The sequence below is a fragment of the Anastrepha ludens genome, chromosome X (genome assembly GCF_028408465.1).
Source record: "Anastrepha ludens isolate Willacy chromosome X, idAnaLude1.1, whole genome shotgun sequence".
Lineage (NCBI taxonomy): Eukaryota > Metazoa > Arthropoda > Insecta > Diptera > Tephritidae > Anastrepha > Anastrepha ludens.
Window position 1 is genome coordinate 78191256 of NC_071503.1, and position 21592 is coordinate 78212847.

The 21592-nt window shown below is 37.4% G+C and overlaps 1 protein-coding gene and 1 long non-coding RNA gene across 4 annotated transcripts in view; both read left to right on the top strand.

Moving 5' to 3' along the window:
• Positions 1-4414: 4414 nt before the first annotated feature.
• The window catches only part of LOC128869493 (uncharacterized), an 83054-nt gene continuing 65876 nt past the window's right edge, over positions 4415-21592 (top strand). The window contains exons 1-3 of one of the 2 annotated variants that reach the window (XM_054112062.1): positions 4415-5320; positions 8587-9038; positions 11206-11329. In XM_054112062.1, coding sequence (XP_053968037.1) covers positions 5032-5320; positions 8587-9038; positions 11206-11329 — 865 coding nt within the window. In that variant the 5' untranslated portion in view covers positions 4415-5031. The remainder of the gene's footprint in view (positions 5321-8586; positions 9039-11205; positions 11330-21592) is intronic. The other variant, XM_054112063.1, reaches the window with a different exon arrangement.
• LOC128869494 (uncharacterized) lies at positions 11352-21278 on the top strand. Of its 2 annotated transcripts, none has more exons than XR_008455317.1 (3): positions 11352-18635; positions 18816-18969; positions 19229-21278. It is a non-coding gene; the product is annotated as an uncharacterized LOC128869494 (long non-coding RNA). The 2 variants fall into 2 exon arrangements; XR_008455318.1 differs by having other exon boundaries at positions 11352-18081; positions 18148-18635; positions 18816-21278.

Here is a 21592-nt window from a genome sequence, read left to right on the forward strand (position 1 = left end):
TTCTTTTTGTTCTGTCTTTGTGTGTTTGTCTTTCATTCCACGCAGTCACCGCCAAAACCGTACTGTTTTAGCGTAGGCAACGAGTCACGCGTTTCGACTGCAACAACAAAACTATCCATGTCTTGAGGAAGACTGCAAAGAAGAATAATTGAGAGCAAATCATCCGACAATTGTATGTCTATTTAGTTGAGCTCTTCAATTACACAGGCCGACAAAATTTAACCAACATTCAGACCCAGAAACCAGACTATATATTTCCGAAGGTTTATGATGCACTGAATCCAAATCTGGCCTCAGAATTGTTCTATTAGTTTGAGTTTTCGCGATATCCTAACCTAAAAGTGCAAAAAACCCCATTTTTGCCCATATTTGAGGTTATGTAGCCTTGCAGATGTTTTCTTTCACCAAAATTAAAGGATGGCATCTTTAAATACAATCCTTCTTTTTTCAAATGGCGTTTTGTTTGCTCAAATATCATTTTTTTCGCAGAGATATCGCATTTTGAAATTTTCATGTTTCGAAATTTTCCTACACCTGAAAATCGATTAAGATAACATAGACATGATATATTCGATTACTAATTTTCTTGAATTGAGTCTTATTTTTCTTAAAATTTTGTCTCACACCATAAGTGTGCTGACTCACCACATCCCTACACTATCTAACCTTTGGGTACCGAGTCACACACAGCCCTAACCCCTAGAAACCACCCCTATCATACCGCGAGCAGGCTAACCCACATAACCGCAAGCAGGCTTTCCCACAAACTCCAAATTTACATACTATTAATCCATATATTTCAGGCCCTCAAACCCAAGAAAATTAGTAAGCGACTATATCATGTCTATGTTATCTTAATCGATTTTCAGGTGTAGGAAAATTTCGAAACATGAAAATTTCAAAATGCGATATCTCTGCGAAAAAAAATGATATTTGAGCAAACAAAACGCCATTTGAAAGAAGAAGGATTGTATTTAAAGATGCCATCCTTTAATTTTGGTGAAAGAAAACATCTGCAAGGCTACATAACCTCAAATATGGGCAAAAATGGGGTTTTTTGCACTTTTAGGTTAGGATATCTCGAAAACTCAAACTAATAAATTAATTTTAGTTATCAATCCGAATTTTGCATGGACAGAGAAGCAGATATTAGTTTAAATTATTTCGGATACTTTTCCTTGTAGACTAGTGTTATTTCACAAAAGTGAGTTGGCTTGAGAACTTTTCGTTTTTGTCGAATTTGAACCGCATCAAACTTTTAAAAAGCATCACTTTTTTCTCAGGACCATGAGTTTTATATAGTGTCTGTAGTATGTCCCAAGCGCCTTTTGCAGTCACACAGTTTTTTATATGCACCAGTTCGGACGGTTTAACACTGAGCAAGAGTGTGGCTAATGCTTTTTGGTCAGCCGCCTGCCACAGCACCTTTTTGCTCTCTTGATCCGGACACGATTCTGAAATTGCACTCCACTGGTCTAACGTTACGAGTAGACTTTTTAATTGAATTGCCCAAATGGCGTAATTTTTGCCGTTCAATTTTTCAATTTGACCAACGTTGACCGACATTTCGAATCACTTTTTTTTTATTTTTATTTAAAAATAAATTTATTTTTCTTTAAAACGAACACACGTGTGCGACGAAAGGCCCATAACCTTTGTTAGAACTCTCTGTGGAATAACGCAATGAAATATATAATCACGACCTTTTCGTACAAAGAACTTTATTGGAGTGCTTTGAGTCACAGTAAGCGTTAATACAAGAAGAAGAAGTAAAGAAGTTAAAAGCAAGGTTGATATTTTTTCGTACTTTTACAAACTATACATGGTTGAATTACAACTTGGCTCCAACAAAACTTTATTTAATTTTAACATTATGATAATTGATTTAATATTAACTTCTGCCTATTGAAAGTTTGGAGACGAATTTATGACTAAAAGTCGACTCTTACTAACTTATGAGTAAGATCAATTAAACTTTTAAATATAATGTGTTTTAACTGATTTCGAACCGACGATTTAACTTAGTCATAGTCAAGCTAAATGGTACGCCAATATCTTTACCTGTAGAAGTCTTATATTCATAAAAATGGATACGCTTGGCAGTCAAGTAGTCATATATCTAATCTAGATAAATAGCAACATCAAATCTTACGTTGCTCACTTTTTTAAAGTGCACCTTTCATCGGAGTGTAGGAGCAATTGAACAATTTGTTGGAGAATTTCGCATCGATGTGGGTTGTGGCGACATGCTTATCCTCCACATTAAGTTCCGCGCAAGTATTTGGAGGGGAAGTCTCTCTCCTACCACAAATCAATCACTGCATTTGCGCTTCTTTACATGTGGGTTGTAGCAGGCGTCGGAAGGTGCGATAATCTTCTTGTTTTCCCCTGTCTATCGCTCGCTGTGAATAGCATATGATGATATAAACCAGGTAGGCAGGTGCGTTCAAATCAAATTTATGTGGTTACCTTGTAGCCGCTGAGCGGGAAGAATACTGCGTTAGCTTCGTTACTCGCGTGAGTTATTAAGTCACGATATCACAGTAGACAGGTGAACAACAAGCATTCGCAGTCGAAGCCTATTTTAAGGTCAATAATTCGTGTATAATTACTCGTCGTTGATTTTGTTCACGTTACAATATTCCCCGGTACAAGTTTGCACGATAATCCGCGTTACTCGGTGAACAAGAGAACAGGTGCCCTGAGACTTCGAAAAACTATTATCCATGAAATATTTAGTAAGGAATTGCCTTGTCTGAAGTCCCACTTCGTTTCAAATGGCTCAGAAAGAACTTTGCGAGAATGTCAATCAGTCAATCAGTTTGTTGACGATAGGTTTCAGCCTTTTACAAAGTACACTTGATAGGGCTCTGTATGCGATACTGAGAAGGTTTATTACACGGTAGTTGACGCAGCTCGTGCGGTCACCTTTCTTGTGGATTGTACAGAGCACGCTGAGATGGCAGTCGCAACATCACCGTCATCAGAAATTTCACTACTCGAATCACTTATACATTCGTATGGTGTTCACGTCATCACCATTTAGTAGTTTTGAGAAGTGACTCATCCACATCATCAGCATGCTTTGGACGTCCGTTACAAAGTTTCCGTTTTCGTCTCTGCAGGAAGAGGCCCCGGGATTCGAACCATTCGTGAGGCTTATTATTATTTCGAAGAACTTTCTGGGCTCATGGCAGAAGGAGCCATTCATTTTGACCTTTTCGCACTCGCGATTTTCTGCTTCGTGCTTCTTGTGCTTGAAAAGCCGCTTCTCCTCCCTTCTCTTTTCTTTATACCGCTCCGTAACAACTGACTACAGGGTAACTCTGTATGCAACTTCTTTCGCTGCAGTAGCGTCACGACACTCATGGTCGTACCACTGGTTCCTTTGATGGTGCTGCTAGCTAAACACCTCTTCGTCGGCAGTCCGTATAGAGTGGCAGATGTTGTTCCACTACGCGCGTATGTCATAGGATTGAGGGGAGCTTTGTGAAAGCAGGATTGAGAGGCGAGTACCGAAGGTTTCGACTGTCCGTTTCGATTGCGGCTTTCGACGTCAGGCTCTCTCGGTACTGTGTTGAACACAAGGTCCTAGTCCATGTTAGTACCTCGGATAGTACGTACGTCCAGAATACTGGAAGCGTGCTTCCGTATATTAAAACGTGATCGATTTGGTTGCGCGTTCCTTTATCAGGGGGCATATGAGTGACCTTATGTATATCGAGATGCTTAAATCTGGAGCTACTAACTACCAGGTTTCTCGCTGCCGCGAAGTCGATCAGTCTCATTCCGTTGTCGGAGGATTGTTCGTGCAGACTGAATTTTCCTATCGTTAGGCTAAAATTGCTCTCTCTTCCCATCTTGGCATTGGAATTACGTAGCGCAATTTTTACACCGTGGCGGGGCATTGCTCATATTTTTGTTCGAGGAGTGCATAGAAGGCGTCCTTAACCGCGTCATCCTTTTCTTCCGTCAGAAGCAAACCCGGCACCCACCTTAGCACTAAAAGAAAATTTCGTTCGCGAGGCTAATGGCATCACTTTCTCCAGGCAGTACGGAAGCCAGATTCCAAGAATATATCCGAGGTAACGGTCAACATTTAGAGGAAGTAATTGAAAAAAAAAATAAAGTTGGCACTAGTCTTCTTGTAATAGCTATTGAAATAAATTTGGTCATTAGTAACTATTTTTTAAATTAGCTCCTAGTTCATAATTCTGCCACCGGACATCCTGTATAATAGGTCACTTAAAATATTCTGACCATTTTTTTGCTTCATTTCGACGATTTGAATGAAACTTGCGCCGTTTTTCTAGATAACGTTTGTTCCTCCTGCAGATAACGTTTGTTCCTCCTGCATTCCCATAAATCAACTATTGAGTTCCTATTTGTAAAATAATTTACTAGCTCAACTTGTACCTGACATCCGTACTCTTGGAATAAGTACTCATATGCCGACCCAACTCCATGACTTAATCTAGATTCTTCACAAATTGGCCTACCATAGTACGCTTAGTTTTTGACGTCCATATTACCAGAATGGAATCAATGGGATCACTGCTTAGCTGTTGCATTCGGTACTGTATTAGGTGCACAAACAAATTTGGTACCTGATCTGACTTTTCCTTTGGTCGTAGTATGAATGAATCGAACCTTCTCTTGTTTTACTCCACTTTGGAAAGGTGTAACACAAAGCTAGCTTCACAAAAAACAATACTGTCACATATATTGTTATGAGTGTAATGTCTTATTTAAATCGCCAAAGACATCGACGGGAACTTCTTACTTCGCCGAATGCAAGTTAATAGATCAGGTACTTTTCCATCACCGTGAGAGCGCTCATCAGGACAATATGTTTAAAGATGCTTTTAGACTTCTAGCTGCTTGATGGGGTGTTGCAATCACTAGAAACTACTTCAGAGTACCTGGTCTATTAAATATGGTTTTTAAAGCAGTAGGGAAAATCCATGCCTTATCTTAGAAAGAAGTAAACCTTTGTAAATAAGGACAATTCAATGCTTTAAATAACTTCCAATGCCTTATTTTGCCAACAATGATATTGCTGGCAATGCAGATTCGTCAATCCAGGAGAAAAATTATCAGAAGGAATTCAAGGAAAATACCGTTGCACTTAGTGAAACTACAATATCAACTACTCAAAACGCATCTATAAATCACGTACCACTTCGTTTGTTAATGAACCCACGTGGTAAGATTCGTGACATTACATCAGTTGGTGACGCATTTAATACTCAAACGGGTCTTTTGTCACCTGATAAATGTGCAGAGCTCATCACGGCGCTACAAACTCAAAAAGGCAAAGGTAAATGCATTTTAATATTTTCGTATATATATATTATCTAATGTTCCAAAAAAATTTTTAAATATTATAAGTAAGGTATCAGAGCTCAACATATTTGGAATTTATTGTTTACGATAGATAGATAGATGATTTTACATATTGCATAAAGAGAATGCCGTACTGAATTGTTTGGCAAACAAAGTCTAACTGTTTTTTGATTCCCGTGCATAGGTTCAGAAAAGGGAGAAGCTTTTTCATGGCATAAATACACTTAGCAATTTTTGGGTTTGCTTTCCATTCGCTTCGCCTTTATCCAGGATAAAAAGGCAAAGCTAATAGCACGGCTGTTAAGATTGATGATATTAATATCACCGGCATACGTCAACAATTGCACGCTTTTTTTTAACTAGTACCATTTTTATGGTACCAGATAAGTCAAACGATATGTAGTCGCTCTGCCTAGAAACTGGTTTGGAATCAAAAGGCTTGAATGGGCCGCTGTTTCGCTAACCGTCATTTTGCATAGCCGTATTAGATTTGCAGGCATATAAAATTCAGACATTATGCTATGATCAAATGTGATATTCGAATCCATTTCATGGTGCCGAAATTTTAAAATCGACAAAGAGATAGTGCCAGCAAGACGAGCATCGTAATCGAGAGTCTTGCTGTATTATCATTCTTTTGTCAATAGTTGAGCTGCAATCTGTCACATAATATGCTCGCTGAAGCCGTATTGATTATGTTCAGAAGACTAATTCTGCGATAGTTGGCTCAGATTTCAAGATAACTTTTTTATTAATGAGGCAGAGCACACCTAAATTTCTAAACACAGACATGTACATTCATCCGACCATATTTTGAACAGGGGCTTAAACATGAATATCTCATCCAGCAGCAAGTCGGATCCCGTGTTTTGTTGTTCTTTAGCTGCGATATCAACATTCGTACTTCGATATGATCAAATAACGAAACGAGATCCCCATCATACCCGTTTAGGGGATTGGTTTCTTCATTTTATATCTGAGTTCCACTGCTGTCACCATTCAGAAGATAAGCGTTTCTGAACGTTTATTCCCAAGTCGGTTTTAAAGGTCGTGGCCGATTCGATTTCACATTTTCTTTGGACTAAGATAAGTCTAAGCCGAAAACTTGCTGAATACTAATGTACTCAAGGTGAGACTTAACTGAAATGTTGATTCTTTAAGATTTGCTGTTTTCGTGTTCTTCTTAAACTTCATTCAATTTGTCCAATGCGCACATCAAATCATACAGCAAATTGTGTTTTCATGTATACCGATTCAGGCATTTCCAGTTCCAGTTCAATGAAACCAGATACCTAATTAGAATTAGAATGAGAGTTTGGCCACTATAAGATTAGCTCAATCGCCCAAACGTTCTCTTTGAACTTGCAAGTATATAAAGTTTGTAAGATAACGGTTGGTATAACTATATGGATGGACCATCTAACGTTTGAAACTTGAAATAGCTTTAAGTAAGAAACGAATAAGTTTTGTTCAATGTGAATGAGGTGATTTTCATGACATAGACATAAGCATAATTCCGCCAAATAACACAAATCATATTTTCTTATCCACAACCACAAGTAAACAAGATGCGCAACAATTTAAAATAGGACTAAAAAAGTAGTAAAGGGCATTTTTAAATATCTTGAAATGCATGACCTTATAGCTTGAAATGATTACACTTACTGAAAGAGTAAGATTAAGTGAATTTCATCACTTCGTTACAATTAAAACATGGGTACGACATTCTCTTTTTTAAGCAAATCATGGTTATTCTGTTAAAAAAACTTTTTCCATGGACAATGAACTCCATCGACGGTATCGCCGAATTAATAACCAAAAATTGTCCCCTTGCCTGTATTGTATTATACAATAGAGAAGATTTCTGATTTGAAAAAAAAAAAAAAAAAAAAATTTTTTGATTTTGCAATATATGTATAATATATGTACAATTTGATGCAAATAGAAACAATATCTATAAATATTTTGTTATCCGCTATCGACCAGCGAGGCAAAAAAAAAAAAAAATTATCGTAACAGCGTAATAAAACTATGAAAAACTTCATCGCTGTCACTATTTACGAGTCAATAATAAATGAATGCATACGGGTAAAATATATTAATCTTTTTCTCAAATGATTTTGGGTACTAGCTGTTGTCAAATTATATGGGTCCCAATGAGAACAAATTCCCTTCGCTACTTAACAATCATGCAGTATTTTCTTTATGCTGATAGAACTAATACCCTAGATCTCACAATACATCCCATGACAATTGCACAATATCAATGTTTTCTACCCTTTTCTAGCTTCCTAAAATAAGTTCTTTACCCCAATGCAATGATATTCATAATCACGCTTTATTTTTAATGCGTGTTCCCAAACTTTATAACCACGCTTGATATCGTATCTAACGAATCCTCTAATGCGACCGACTACTGGCAGTACTACCAACCTTATGAAATGTCGCGGTAAAGGAGTAGATTCATACATAGTACCAGTACTTGTGCATTCACAATGTAGAATTTTTGAAATATGGCTGTGCAATATAAAAACAAAAACAATAATATTGCACTTGAGAATCTAAATTTTCAAACGAAATTTTTCCTCGATTAATACTTTCCAATATATTTTTGTATCGGGGCATAGAACCCCTAGCCGATGTGCCCCTAGGCAGTTATCTACTATTGCTTATGGACAATTTGGCCCTGTCTGTTAGTGAGGTTATCGATACAGTCTTGTACTGATAACGCACATTGAAAAATTTAGGTTATCCAATTCCTACTATATAAATAATGACCCTCGTATAAATAAACTAAACGAATTTTGTAATTTCTAATGGGAGAACGGTTGTCCTTGTTATCTGAGAATTTTCCATCCGACTATACACATATTTTCGTTCAACAAAAAATAAAAACCATTAATATCTGTATTAAATCCAATTCTTTGTCTACTTATGTATGTCCGAGTATATATTTTTATTATGAGAGGACCTGACCTGAAAGGTCTATTGTGTTCTACTTATGTATATTTAAATAAATGCAACATATATACCTTAGAACCTTTAATAAAAACCATTTCCAATTTCTATATAAAAAACAACGTGTTTACATCATCATTCGTCAACGCTTCCTAACGCCGCTTCATGCTTCATGCGCCCGCTTAAATGCATATTTTTGTATTGTACTGTGCTGCACTACACTGAATCGAATGAAATTATCGTGGTAAACAAATGCATACAAACTATTGCACACCGTCAAAGGTGCTGAGCTTTTTGCCAAACGCCGCAGGAAATCTGAAAAATGGGTAGTTGATGCATCTAATACAAGAACTCAAAGTCCATCCGGTCTTCCAGATTATCATCAGCAACAAGTGAAGTCGCCAACTTCACCGAGTATTTTGCCTGCTTACTCCGATGCAGGCAAACATCGCGTACAATTGAATTTACACCAGGAGCAGGTGCTAGAAAAATACGTTAAACCTGGTCTTAAAGTGGTTAAAACACCTTGGGAAGCAGCACTTGAGACCGGCTCGGCTAGTTCGGCTTTTGTTGAAGATAAAAAGCAAACGTTACATCATATACTTTCGTCAGCAGTATCCTCCGAACCGGTGTCGCAATATCAGCATGTTAGCAGTACCGTTCCCGATTCAGCATCATATAATGACGGCTACACAACTGATTACAACACAGCACCGTCTCATGTTTGTATATATGTATTTATCAATTTTTTTAAAATTATGTACATATATTAATCACATACTAACATCTACATACGAGGTGTGTTCAAAAAGTATAGCGAATTTTGTGTTTTTTCAAAAATTATTTATTTATTAATTAATATCTATTTTGTCCCCTTCAAAGTAATTCCCATGAGATATTATGCACTTGTGCCAACGTTTTCTCCAATCCTCGAAGTACTTCAAAAAATAATTTTTTTATCTTGTTCAGCTCCTCCTTCGATGCAGTTTTTATTTCGGCAATCGTAGCGTAGTATCATCTTTTCATGGGCCTCTTCAGTTTCGGGAACAAGAAAACGTCACCGGGGGTCAGATCTGGGGAATATGGTGGTTGTGGCATCATTAGTGTGTTGTTTTTGGCCAATAAGTAGCGCACAAGCAACGATGTGTGAACAGGGGCGTTATCGTGATGCAAGAGCCAATTTTTGTTCTGCCACAAATCCGGGCGTTTCTGGCAGATTACTTCGCGGAAATTGCTCATAATTTGCAGGTAACATTCCTTATTGACCCTTTTACCCTGTGGCAAGAACTCATGATGCACAACGCCCCTGCAATCGAAGAAAACGATAAGCAAAACCTTTTCATTCGGTCTTGGTTCGTGCGGCAGCTTCCATTGAGACGATTGAGCTTTGGTTTCCACGTCATAACCATAAACCCACTATTCATCACCAGTTATGACGCTCTGGAGGAAATTTGGGTCGTCGCGGACAGAGTCCAACATCTCATTAGCAATGTTCATGCGATTTTGCTTTTGGCCGAAATTGAGCAGTTTTGGTGCGAATTTTGCGGCGACCCGTCTCATGCCCAAATCATTGACAAACATCGAATCGCACGAGCCAATCGATATGTCTAGGTCCTCAGCAACTTCTCTAACGGAGATTCGACCATTGGCCAATACCATTTTCTTCACTTCATACATTTTTTCGTCTGTTGTTGAAGTGCTCGGGCGTCCGTCACGCTTTTCGTCGTTCACATCTTCTCGGCCTTCTGAGAACATTTTGTACCACCGATAAACGTTGCTTTGGTCCAAAGTAGCTTCTCCGTATTACACAGTCAACATTCCGAATGCATCCGCGCACTTAATTTCGTTTTTCTAACAAAATTTGATACAGATTCTTTCATCCATCATTTTGAATTGGTAAAAATCGAAGACAAGCCGAGACACGTGCAAGCAAAGCAGCTGTCAACAATTAACTGAACATTCAAATTGGCCGAACTCGTCGGCATGAGTGAGAGACATGAGTACCAACATATCGCCACAAAAAAATCGAAATTCGAATATACGTAACCAGCGAAAATTCAAAATTCGCGATACTTTTTGAACATACCACGTATGTGCATTTCCAGAAAAATTATAATCGTTTGTTTTTACGCTTTGGTCAGTAATACATAGTAAGACCTGAGGCTAAGTTAGGTTAAATAGATAAACGTAGAAATACTATATACTCACATAGGCCTAGTATAAGCATGCTCATGGTGTTACCAGAAGACATATACAATCTTCAAAAATACAGAAAAAGTATTGGGTAATATGCCGCATCGATCAGTCCGCGGGAGTTAGCAGAACGCGATGAGTGAAGTTCAGACCCGTCGCCTGCCGATATCACCTGAACATCACCTTCACAGTAAAGTTTCTGCTAGAAATTGAGGCGTTCTCTAGATACATCGGTAACAGTAAGCAGTAGTGGAGTTTAAAAACTTTGCCCAGCTTTACCTATGTCAAATTTGAGTAGGACTTTAAAGGATATTCAATTCATCGCATGCCTTGTAATACCTACGTAATACTTGTCCAATTGTGTGTAATTTAGTTTTTTTGAATTTTAATAAATTTTAAATTAAGGAACTTGTACTTAAATATTTAAATGGTCGTGTATGCTAAATGTTAATAATAATTTCCCTCATTAATTTACTACTAAATAAGAAACGTTTTTATAATGATATTAAGTTATCAGCACTAATTATTACTTAGTTAGTTAGGTTGGTGGCTGTGACAAAAAAAAATATATAAAGTACTAATAATTAATCACCATCATATTGACATTACAGTCCGGTGTGGATCATTGCCTCCTCACTAATAATAAATATCTCACATTTTTCATTAACTCATATTTTCCTTAATTTTTTTAATTACTGTTCTTTTTAGAAACTGCCTCAAGCTCGCTTCCCAACATGTAAGACAAATTTCAGCAGTAATACTCAACGGGACTTAGCCTACAAGCCCAGCTTGCCGCAAGGTTGGAAATCGCCATGTGTCACATTACCTAAAGGTAACACAAGTAAAATATAAGTCTTTTAAAGGTTTTCTTCAACGGTAGTATTAAAATAAGTATGTAAAGGGTGATTTTTTAAGAGCTATAGGAAAGTTTTTCAAAGTAAAATTCAGAAAAGTGCATGAAATTTTAATATTTGAAGATTATTTCATGCAAATGTTGACCGCGACTGCGCTTCAAATGGTCCATCCGCTTAGTCCAATTTTGGCATACTCTTTCCAATGTTTCGGCCGGTATCTCACATATAAATGCTCTAATGTTGTCTTCCAATGCGTTAATTGAAGCAGGCTTGTCTGAATAGACATGAGCTTTAACATAACCCCACAAAAAATAATCTAAAGGCGTTATATCGCACGATCTGGGTGGCTAATTGACGGGTCCCGAACGTGAAATAAAATGTTCCCCGAACTCGCCTCTCAACAAGTCCATTGTTACGCGTGCTGTGTGGCATGTGACACCGTCTTGCTGAAACCACATGTCATGTACTATAAGTCAAGCTCTTGCATTTTGGTCAAAAAAAAGTTGGATATCATTTCACGGTAGCGCTCACCATTCACAGTTATGTTACGATTCGCAGCTTCTTTGAAGAAGTACGGTCCAATGATACCTCCAGCCCATAAACCGCACCAAACAGTGACCTTTTCTGGATACATTGGTAGCTCTTGCAATTCTTCTGGCTTATATTCACTCCAAAATCGACAATTCTGCTTATTTACGTACCCATTGATCCAAAAATGAGCTTCGTCGCTGAACACAATTTTTCGATAAAAAAGTTGATCTTCGGCCAACTTTCCAAGAGCCTATTCACCAAAAATTCTGCGTTGCGGTAGGTCGTTCGGCTTCAAGCTGTATTTTGAAAGACTTCACACCTAAATCCTTTCGCAAAATTTTCCACGTTGTTGAGTAACAGATTGCTGCGAACGGCGATGAATCGATAATTGATGGTGTTCATTAACACTGGCCTATACAGCTGCGATATTCTCTTCAGTTCGCACTCTACGTAAGCGTGTTGGTGGTTTGATGTCCAATAATGTAAATTTGGTTCTTAATTTAGTCACAATAGCTCTAATAAACGTTTCAGTGGGTCGTTTAAACTGACCATAAAATGGAAGAAGCGCGCGATAAACTTTCAACAGAACACGCATTTTTATAATAAAATTCAATGATTTGCAAGCGTTGTTCGTTTGTAAGACGATTCATGGTTAAATTATAGACCAAACTGAAGATGCTTGATAGTGAAACAAAACACGAAACATGCGTCAGCTGTTTAAACCAACTGTTTAAAAAGATAATAGGTAAAAAATCATCCGTTACTAATGGTAGATACCGCGAAAACTACGTGAACTACGACCACGATTGAATTCACCATACCATCGATAAACACTGGTTCTTGATGGAGCTTCATCGCCAAAAAATGAATTAAGTTCATCCATGCAATGTTGCTGAGTTAATCCACGTCGAAAATTGTAAAAAATAATCGCACGAAAATGTTCACGATTTAATTCCATTTTTGGACCGAGATGAATCTTTTAAGTTACTGTAAACAACACAAATAGCGCTGGTATTTCAAAACGTTCTGAGTACGTAAAAGCCAAAAAGTGTCAAACTTTGCGATACAGCTGTCAGTTGCCAGATTGCAACACCAAGGTTGCCAAATCCCGAAATATAAAAGGCACCCCTCGTACATGTATATAAAGCGGTGCATTTTTCGATTGCATCGGTCGCCTAAGATACGTTATTTATGTAAGGGGTACTCAAGGTACCCCTCAAGTCATATCATGAATTTTCACAGGTTCCGATATTTCAAGAAACAATGTATGAGAACGAAAAACAAGTTGAAGATAAACTCTCATTAATTTATGCGATTAAAGCTGATTGGGTCCCGATTTCTTTAAACTACCTTAAATCACTTATGACTATATTTACAAATGCATTTTTGAAGTAATTTTAAAGAGAGGGGGTTTTATATTTCACTAAGTAAAATACAGGGTCCGGCACTCGAAGTGCAACCAATTAGAAAAGCCATAAATTAGCTTTGCAAAATTACTTTTATTCAATTCAAAGTAAAAAATGATCATCTTTTCCCTTAACTATGGCCTTTAGACGGTCCAGAAACGAGTCGCAAGCTGCCCGAATGTGGCTTGCAGGTATTTTGGCCCACTCGCGGACAATGGCTTATTTCAGCGCCTCGAGACTGGTGAATCTTTTAGTTCGGACCTTGCTCTCCAAAATGGCCCAAAGAGAATAATCCATCGGATTCGCGTCTGGTGTATTTGTGAGCCATTGTGTGGATGTTATGAAGCTTGGAACGTTGTTCTTTAGCCATTCTTAGTTCACTCGAGCTTTGTGAGACGGTAACGAGTACTGTTGAACGTCCACGGTCTGCCACCGAAATGTTTGTCTGCCCACGGATTCAAAGCCACCTAGATAATACGTTCCTGACCACATTTCGCATTTACCTTGATGCCAGTCTCGATAAAAACGATTGGAGAGAGCCCATTTGCGTTTATAGCGGCCCAAACCATTACCTGTGGCGGGTGTTGCCTCTTGGTGGTCAATCGTCGATTCGAATTCTCTTATGAACGTCTCGAAAATGGTTTGAAAAATGGTCAGATAACACAATGTACGGAAATTAACCGCTTTCGGCCAAGCGAAGCAACTCTTTAACGCTCTCAAGTCTAACGTTGCTGCTTTGGTATGAGATCATGCGCCTTTTAGATCTTGTAAGGCTTGATTTTGAGATCATTTTTCAGTATGCGGCGGATGCTACGCTCAGATATTTTCAGTTCTTTCGCCATTTGATAGGCACTTCGTGGGGAATTTCGCTCAAGGCGCTTCTTCACTTCTTGAACCATTTCACGTGACGTTTCAGTCTTCTAATGACCACCTCCATGACGTTTCGCCATGCTACCAGTATCACTGTTATGAGTATTGGTGCGATAAACAAAAACTTTATTTAATTGAAGGCTTAAGCTCACGAACAATCGCTGGTTGTGATTTTCCAGCCAAATATAATGCAATCACACTATTACGTTTGAAATCCATTACTGATTGTCTTTTTTCGCGTTCACTCTCGACAAAATGCTTCCGCGCGCTTGTTAACAATACTCTGGACGGCCATTTAGCCAACTAACAGACAGCTGCGCGAGCAGTCTGAAGTTGGTAACACGTCGAGTGCCGGACCCTGTAAATAGCTGTTCCTTTTATCTTAACATTTTCCTCTGCGGCCATAACCAAGTGAATAAAAAAAATCACTCGTTTAAGCAAAGTAGGTTTCAATTTTCACCGAGAATCGAGAGAAGATTTTTAACAATCACATTTGTCAGAACATAACTAAATGGTTAGCAAGAACAAGTATATTTGATAAGTAGGATCCCATAAGGGGAACTGAATGGGGCACTACATTTTTATTTGTAGTTGGACTCAAAATCCCACGGCGGAAAAATTTTTGAAAACTACGAGGAGTCGGAATCAAATTATAGTTTTGGTTTTTGTTTTCGTGCCTGAAATGTCCCAATAGAACTAATAATTGGGATTTGTTTTGTTTTAATTCAAAAATGTTCTGTTTTGATTTATTATAAAGTTTTTTTAGGACATTGAGAGGATTTCATACAAGGGGGTAGTATAGACTTCGATTTCTAATTCATCTTTCATCATAAATTTCATTGAAATGGAATTTACCGATGGTTCGTTATCGATTACTATTACGGAACATCGAAGAAAAATATTATAGCTCTTAAGGGTCTCCTAACATCTAACATATTTTTACCTGCATTTATAGTTACTAAAGTGCTATGGATAAACGTTTTCTAATATACCCATTATCCTTTCATCGGTGTGGATGGATTTAGGTATCTGCTTGGTTGAACACGTTAATCGGTACCTCCGCGCAGGGTATTAGATTATGTCCTGAACTCTCGTCGCTATGTGTAGTGGATGTAAGCGAATTTATTTGAACGGGTATTCTTGATAGCGCATCTGCGACTACATTCGATTTTCCAGGCTTGTAAATAAGCTCGTAGATATGTTCTTCCACGATGGCTTTCCATCTTTTCATTTTACTGCTCGTATTTTTGTGGCTCAGGGCATATGTAAGAGGTTGGTGGTCAGTGACTATCTTTATTTTCTCAGAGCCATACAGATAACTGCGTAAATGATTAAGATACCAGATTATAGAAAGCATTTCTTTTTCGTTAACGGCATAATGCTCGTCTGCTTTGCTTAGAGTTCTTGTCCGGTGAAAGGACAGCTCCCATAGCAAAATCGGAGGCATTAGTGGTCAATTCGAAATCTTTCTCGAAGTTCTGGTAAGGAGGGACAATATCTTTTGATATTAATGAATTTTTAATATTATTAAATGCGTTTAAAGCTTCTTAATCGAATTTTATTTCGATCTTCCTATACTGATTTTTTGAAACATTCCCTGCTTCTCCACGAAGGAGTAGGGTTAAAGGCTTGGCTAATTTAGAGTAGTCCCTAATAAAACAACGGTAATGTCCTGACATACCTAGAAATGATCTTAGTTCCTTTACATTCTTTGGCATTGGAAATTTTGCTGCGGCTTCCACTTTCTTGGGATTGGTTTTTATACCATCGGGAGTAACGACGTATCAACTTCCTGTTTCGCAAACTCGCATTAATCAACCTGTATTTTCATATTAGCTCTTCTTTGGTTTTACTGAATATTATTACATCGTCGATATAAACGTAGCATCTAACTTCAATGTGCTGGCGAAGGATGTCATCTAATGCCCTTTGAAACGTAGAAAGTGCATTTTTAAGCCCGAAGGGCAGTCGGAGAAATTCCTATTTTCCGTTATTCACAGAAAATGCTATTTTCTCTATGTCAGATTCGCGACGGGGTATTTGATGGAACCCACTCTTAAGATCAATAAAAGTAAATATTGTAGTTTATTGTTTCCTAGGTTGGCAAGGGCCTCATTGATTTCGGGTATGGGGTATTTGTAAGGGCGTTAAGTTTCCGGTAATCAATAACCATTCGATATTTAATTTCGCCTGAAGCGTCAGCTTTTTTATTAACTATCCAGACCAGGTATTTGTAAGCAGATTAAGGTCTCCTTATTATTCCATTAGCGTCCATCTTCCACTCCATCTTTGACTTGGCGTTCAATCTCTTCTTTTAAGGCCATTGGTACGCTTTAGAGTAGACCGAGGTATCTGTCGTTGTTCTAATCTCCCCTTTGACGAGCGTAGTATAGGTCAGTTTTTCGTCTGGGTCCAAAAATAAATTTAGGCATTTTGCTATTATGCCATTGATTTTAAGTTTTTGTTCTTCAGAAAGATAGGGGATCCTTACAGTCTGTTAAAAAGATCTTCATTTCGGATTGGGTTCCTAATTCTAGTTGATTGAATATAATTTCTGTTGGGCCCAGTATCTATTAAAAAGTCTAGTACGTCTCCACTTATGGATATAAATTCGTAGTAAGGAAGTGAGTTAGTCTAAAATATGAATGGTATCGAGGTTGTAGCATTCCTGTCCATAATTTTTGGTTTCAATTTTTTGTCATTGAATTATTATCTGAATTTGGTAATTGGCTTGGCCGTTCCATAGTTATTGGGATTTTTATTTTTCCCGTATATGTTGTCAGGATCTTCATATGTTTGTTGCTCATTTGGATTTACTGATCCCGTATCGGTATAAAAGTTCATTTGCATCTTATTAGGTTGATGTATATGTTGATAGACTTTTTGATAAAACCTCAGGATGTCGTCGTTTCTTTGAGTCAAAGTTGTCATTTGGTACTCGAGGTACTATATACGTCAAATGACGTACTATATGACTCGAGAATAGTATCTAGACTGGCTTTCGCAATGTCCATAAATAAAGCTCAACGACAATCATTAGCTGTAGCAGGAGTCAATCTAACCAACTCATGTTTTACCCATGGCCAATTATATGTAGCCTGCTCCAGAGTTGGCGCACCGAAAAACCTTTTTATTTATACTCAAAATAATATAACAAAAAATGTTGTATATCCGATCGTTTTAAATAATACCTAAACTGACTTAAAAAAGTTAAAGTTGTTTTATTTACATTGCATACTTTTTGATAGAAATGTGGGGTGAAACCCACGGGTATGAGCTAGTATTATATAAACTTTGGTGTCCGACTTTTTGTTATTTTATATTATGTAAATATGTGTCATGCTAATATGCATTGTCTACTCATAAATTATACTCAATTTCGTAGAAATTTTCGCTTGTCAGCAATGGAGTGGGAACTAAGGTTGTGGTAAAAGTGCAAGTGAGATTTACGAATTGCTGAATGTTTGTTAGACGCACGATCAATCGTTTTTCCCAAACGTCTGAAGGGCAGACAGAAAAAGAGGGGATCGACCTCGTGCGGTTCGAGAAAGAATTCGCAGAAGTCCCATTATATTTATACAATACCTATATATCTATAATATTAAAATAAGTCGGGTTTTCCTTCCTGACGCTATTACTCCAGAACGCACGAACCGATTTCCACGGTTTTGCGTTCGTTGGAAAGGTCTCGTGCTCCGTGAGGTTTATTGCATGTACTCTGCTCAGTTAATTTCATGTGACATTTATTATGCGCACGTTCTTTCAAACGTTAACTTAAAACCGGTATTGTGTTCACTGTGAAATTGTGAAATTGAGGTTAAAGCTATTCATTTCCTAACAGTTCAATTGGATACCATCAAATCAATCACGCGTATTGTGCAAATTTTTATTCAACTTCAACAGCAGCAGTTGTGATTAAGGTGGTAAGTTGAACTGTGTAAAATATATGTATCGTGCGTTTGAGGTTAAATTCACCAGTCTGTCCATAGTCCAAAATGCCGAGAGGGGGAGACGTGCGAACATCGGCCGCCGCACAAGACGTGCAAGCTAGCAACAAGTGTATTCACAGCACTTAAGCGAAGAAAGACAAAATATAATAAGAGAAAATGCCCGATTGAGACAACGCGCGAGCACACGAAGATCATTGGCATCATACAATCGCTTGCCATTCCAATATGATCCCACTGCGAACTACAGTGATGATGACAATTTAGATATTATACCAATAACGACTGTATGCCAATATTGCAATGCGTTAAAGTTCAAAAGAGAAACGGCTGGATTGTGCTGCGCGAGTGGAAAAGTCAAACTGGATCCATTACTTACACCATCACAGCCACTGAAACCATTGTTCGATGGAACTGATTCCGATTCCAACCATTTTCTTTAACGCATCCTTGAATACAATAACTGCTTTCGCATGACTTCCTTTGGAGCTAATATCAATCGAGAAGGCGGCTTCATGCCGACTTGCAAGGTAAAAGATACAACACACACAACCAATCACTCACACCAATTTTTTACTTAGAGAAGTTCAACTAAATTACACTTCATTCTTGTAATCGAAATGAATTCGTTACTGTTGTGAAATGAAATAAAATTTTTCCTTTTCAAATATAAAACAAAATAATTGTTCTTCATCTTTTAATCTGTAAAGGAGTTACATCTCTTCATTTCTGCGAAAAAGGGGTTAAGACCGCGGCAAAGTGTACCAGGGGGATGTCTTAGAAGGCACGGAGAATCAGTTGATCAGAATTCTCTTCAATGGAGAGTGTCGGATCTTACAGCAAGATTCAGCTGCAGCCCATAAGGTAACCAAGCAATATATCTTATTCTTAGTTCATAGCCGCAGAAAATTAGCCATTGTATCCATTGTACTACATTGTGGTCAGTTTTGAGGAACATTGCCTGTCTAAGACCTCGCAGAAATTTGGAGAGTCCCAAACAATCTTTGGTTCGAGCAGCGACGTTAATATATGTATAGGGTCCGCCATATAACTTTACGGAATAAAAAATGCCATAAAAAAGAAACTACTCAATATTTTTCCAAACTGTTTGTTTTATTTTAAGGTACAATCCTTCCGGTTAATGATGGAATACAACTTCATTCAAATGGCTGCCTCGGCTACCATACCAAGGTCTTTACGCAAAATTCGTCTCAATGATGTCTCCGAAATGTCCAATTGTTTAGAACGACGGTGAACTGATGTTCCTGGTGATTCACGAACACTCTCGGCCACAGCAGCAATATTTTCGGGTGTACGCACGGTTTTTGGTCGGTCACGCGTTGGTTTGTCAATAAGCAACCCAGTTTCTCTTACTTTTTTCGCAAAGTAACGCACATACGCTTCATTCGGTGCTTTTCTTCTTCCCATTGCCGTACGTAATTTTCGTACACATTCTGCAACATTACCATGATTTTCTAAGTAATGTCGAAATATTTCCCAGCGTTCTTTGAGCGTATACACAACCATTTTCGTTCAGCGGAAGAATAAAACTAATTTTCTGTCAAATCAGATGACAGCTCAGTGTTACCATTCTTCAAATGATACCTAGTTCAAATCCGTAACGATAGATTGCGGGCCCTGTATATGGAAACCGTGCGTGCTGCAATAGCTGAATGACCTAATCGTTTCAAGGCTTGTGTAAAAGCAAATGGTGACTATTTCGTATGAAAATTAAAATTTGTTTAATACTTACTTGATTAAATAAAACTAACTTAATTAAAAATGTAATTATAGTCTCATATCCATAACGGATTTAACTTGTAACAGAACTTTTGGCAGGACTAAGTACAATATATAATATGTATATGAAATGTAAATAATCTCTCTCGTAAACTGTACAGCAACTTAATATCACTTTTTTCGATTCCTTGTTCATAACTAATTTGCATTCGATGGTACGAAAATTTGTAGAGAATATTTATTGTTTTGTAGCTATTGTGAATGATCCAAATTGGGAAATAAAAATTACTGTATGCGACCAGATTAATAGTGTTTTAAAGAAAATAATTAGACTATTGTATGTGGGCCGCCGGCCGCTAAACGCTAAGTGGCTGAGTATACAAATAAAATCAAGGCGCATCAGTAGAATAGCTCATTTATTTGCGATTTGTTGGTTTCAATGTCAAAGTGGCACAAATGGAGGAACCTGCAGTTTTAAGCCGACTAAAAACGGCAAATAGTTTTTTATGAAGAGTTTTTTCATGGTAGAAATACATTCCGAGGTTTGCCATTGCCTGCGACCACTGTTAAATAAAATTTCTTCTGTAAATTAGAGTTTCATGCACGTATATTCGAACCTGTGCACTTCCGAATGGTAGTCCCGCAAAAATCATTCGGTTACGGCGACCGTTCAACTGCTTGATATACAAATAAATCGAAACAAAATGGACAAACTCTAAGTAAATGTCAAATGCAATTTTTTCTTGTGCTCTTTTGCAAGTCGAATACAAAAGAATACAGCATATGCAAATATATATAAAAATATACATCCCATAGTTAGTTGTCACCTCTATACTTCCGGCATGGACTTCTATGGACTAAGCCACTGGTCTTATATGGTTCTGGATCTTCAGACCTCCTCGAATATTATCAAAAAAAAAAATAAGGTTAAACTGATTTTACAATTTTAATCAAACGATTAACGACATTTAACAAACGCAGCCGATGGCACATAGCTAACACAAGTTATTCTAAAATACTCGTTCTGTGCTATGGTTTCATAACCCCTTAATAGCAGGAAGAACACCCTCAGATAGTACATTTGACTTTTTCTAAATTCATTTTACCCCAAACATCAAGCGAATATTTAGTGGTAGGAATTATGCTAGAATTTTAAAACTTTTTATACAATCGTTTCAAGACCAATCATCCCTTTTCCGAAATTGCTTCTTGTTTATTCATCGGAATGTTAAAAATACTTTTTTTGGCAAGTCTGAGCTGAACCTTTTCAAAAAACATTGATCCCAATCGTTGGGCATTTTTTAAAATGAGACGTGCTTATAAATAATTATCAGATAAAACCGCAATCAAACACGTGTGTACGAGTAGTAGTTAGGACATAATTTGATTGAATGCAGTATACTTATATGTATACCTATACATACATATGTGGTGGCACCCACATTAATCAATTTATATAATATATTGATTTATATAATAAAAATAATAATAATAGTTTATACAATAGTTTTATATACCAAACTTTTCACTTAAAAGTTAATATTAAGTTCAGTTATATGCATTCAACTATGGTTTAAGCTATCCTTCATTCTACTTTATATTGTATTATTATTCTAACATTACTACGCTACTCCTACTAATTAAGCTATTTTAACAATGCACTTTAATATTGCGGAGATCCTGATAATCTTCTCAAACCTATGATATAAAAGCATGTTCTGAGATGTAACGGTTAAGTTGGATTTTA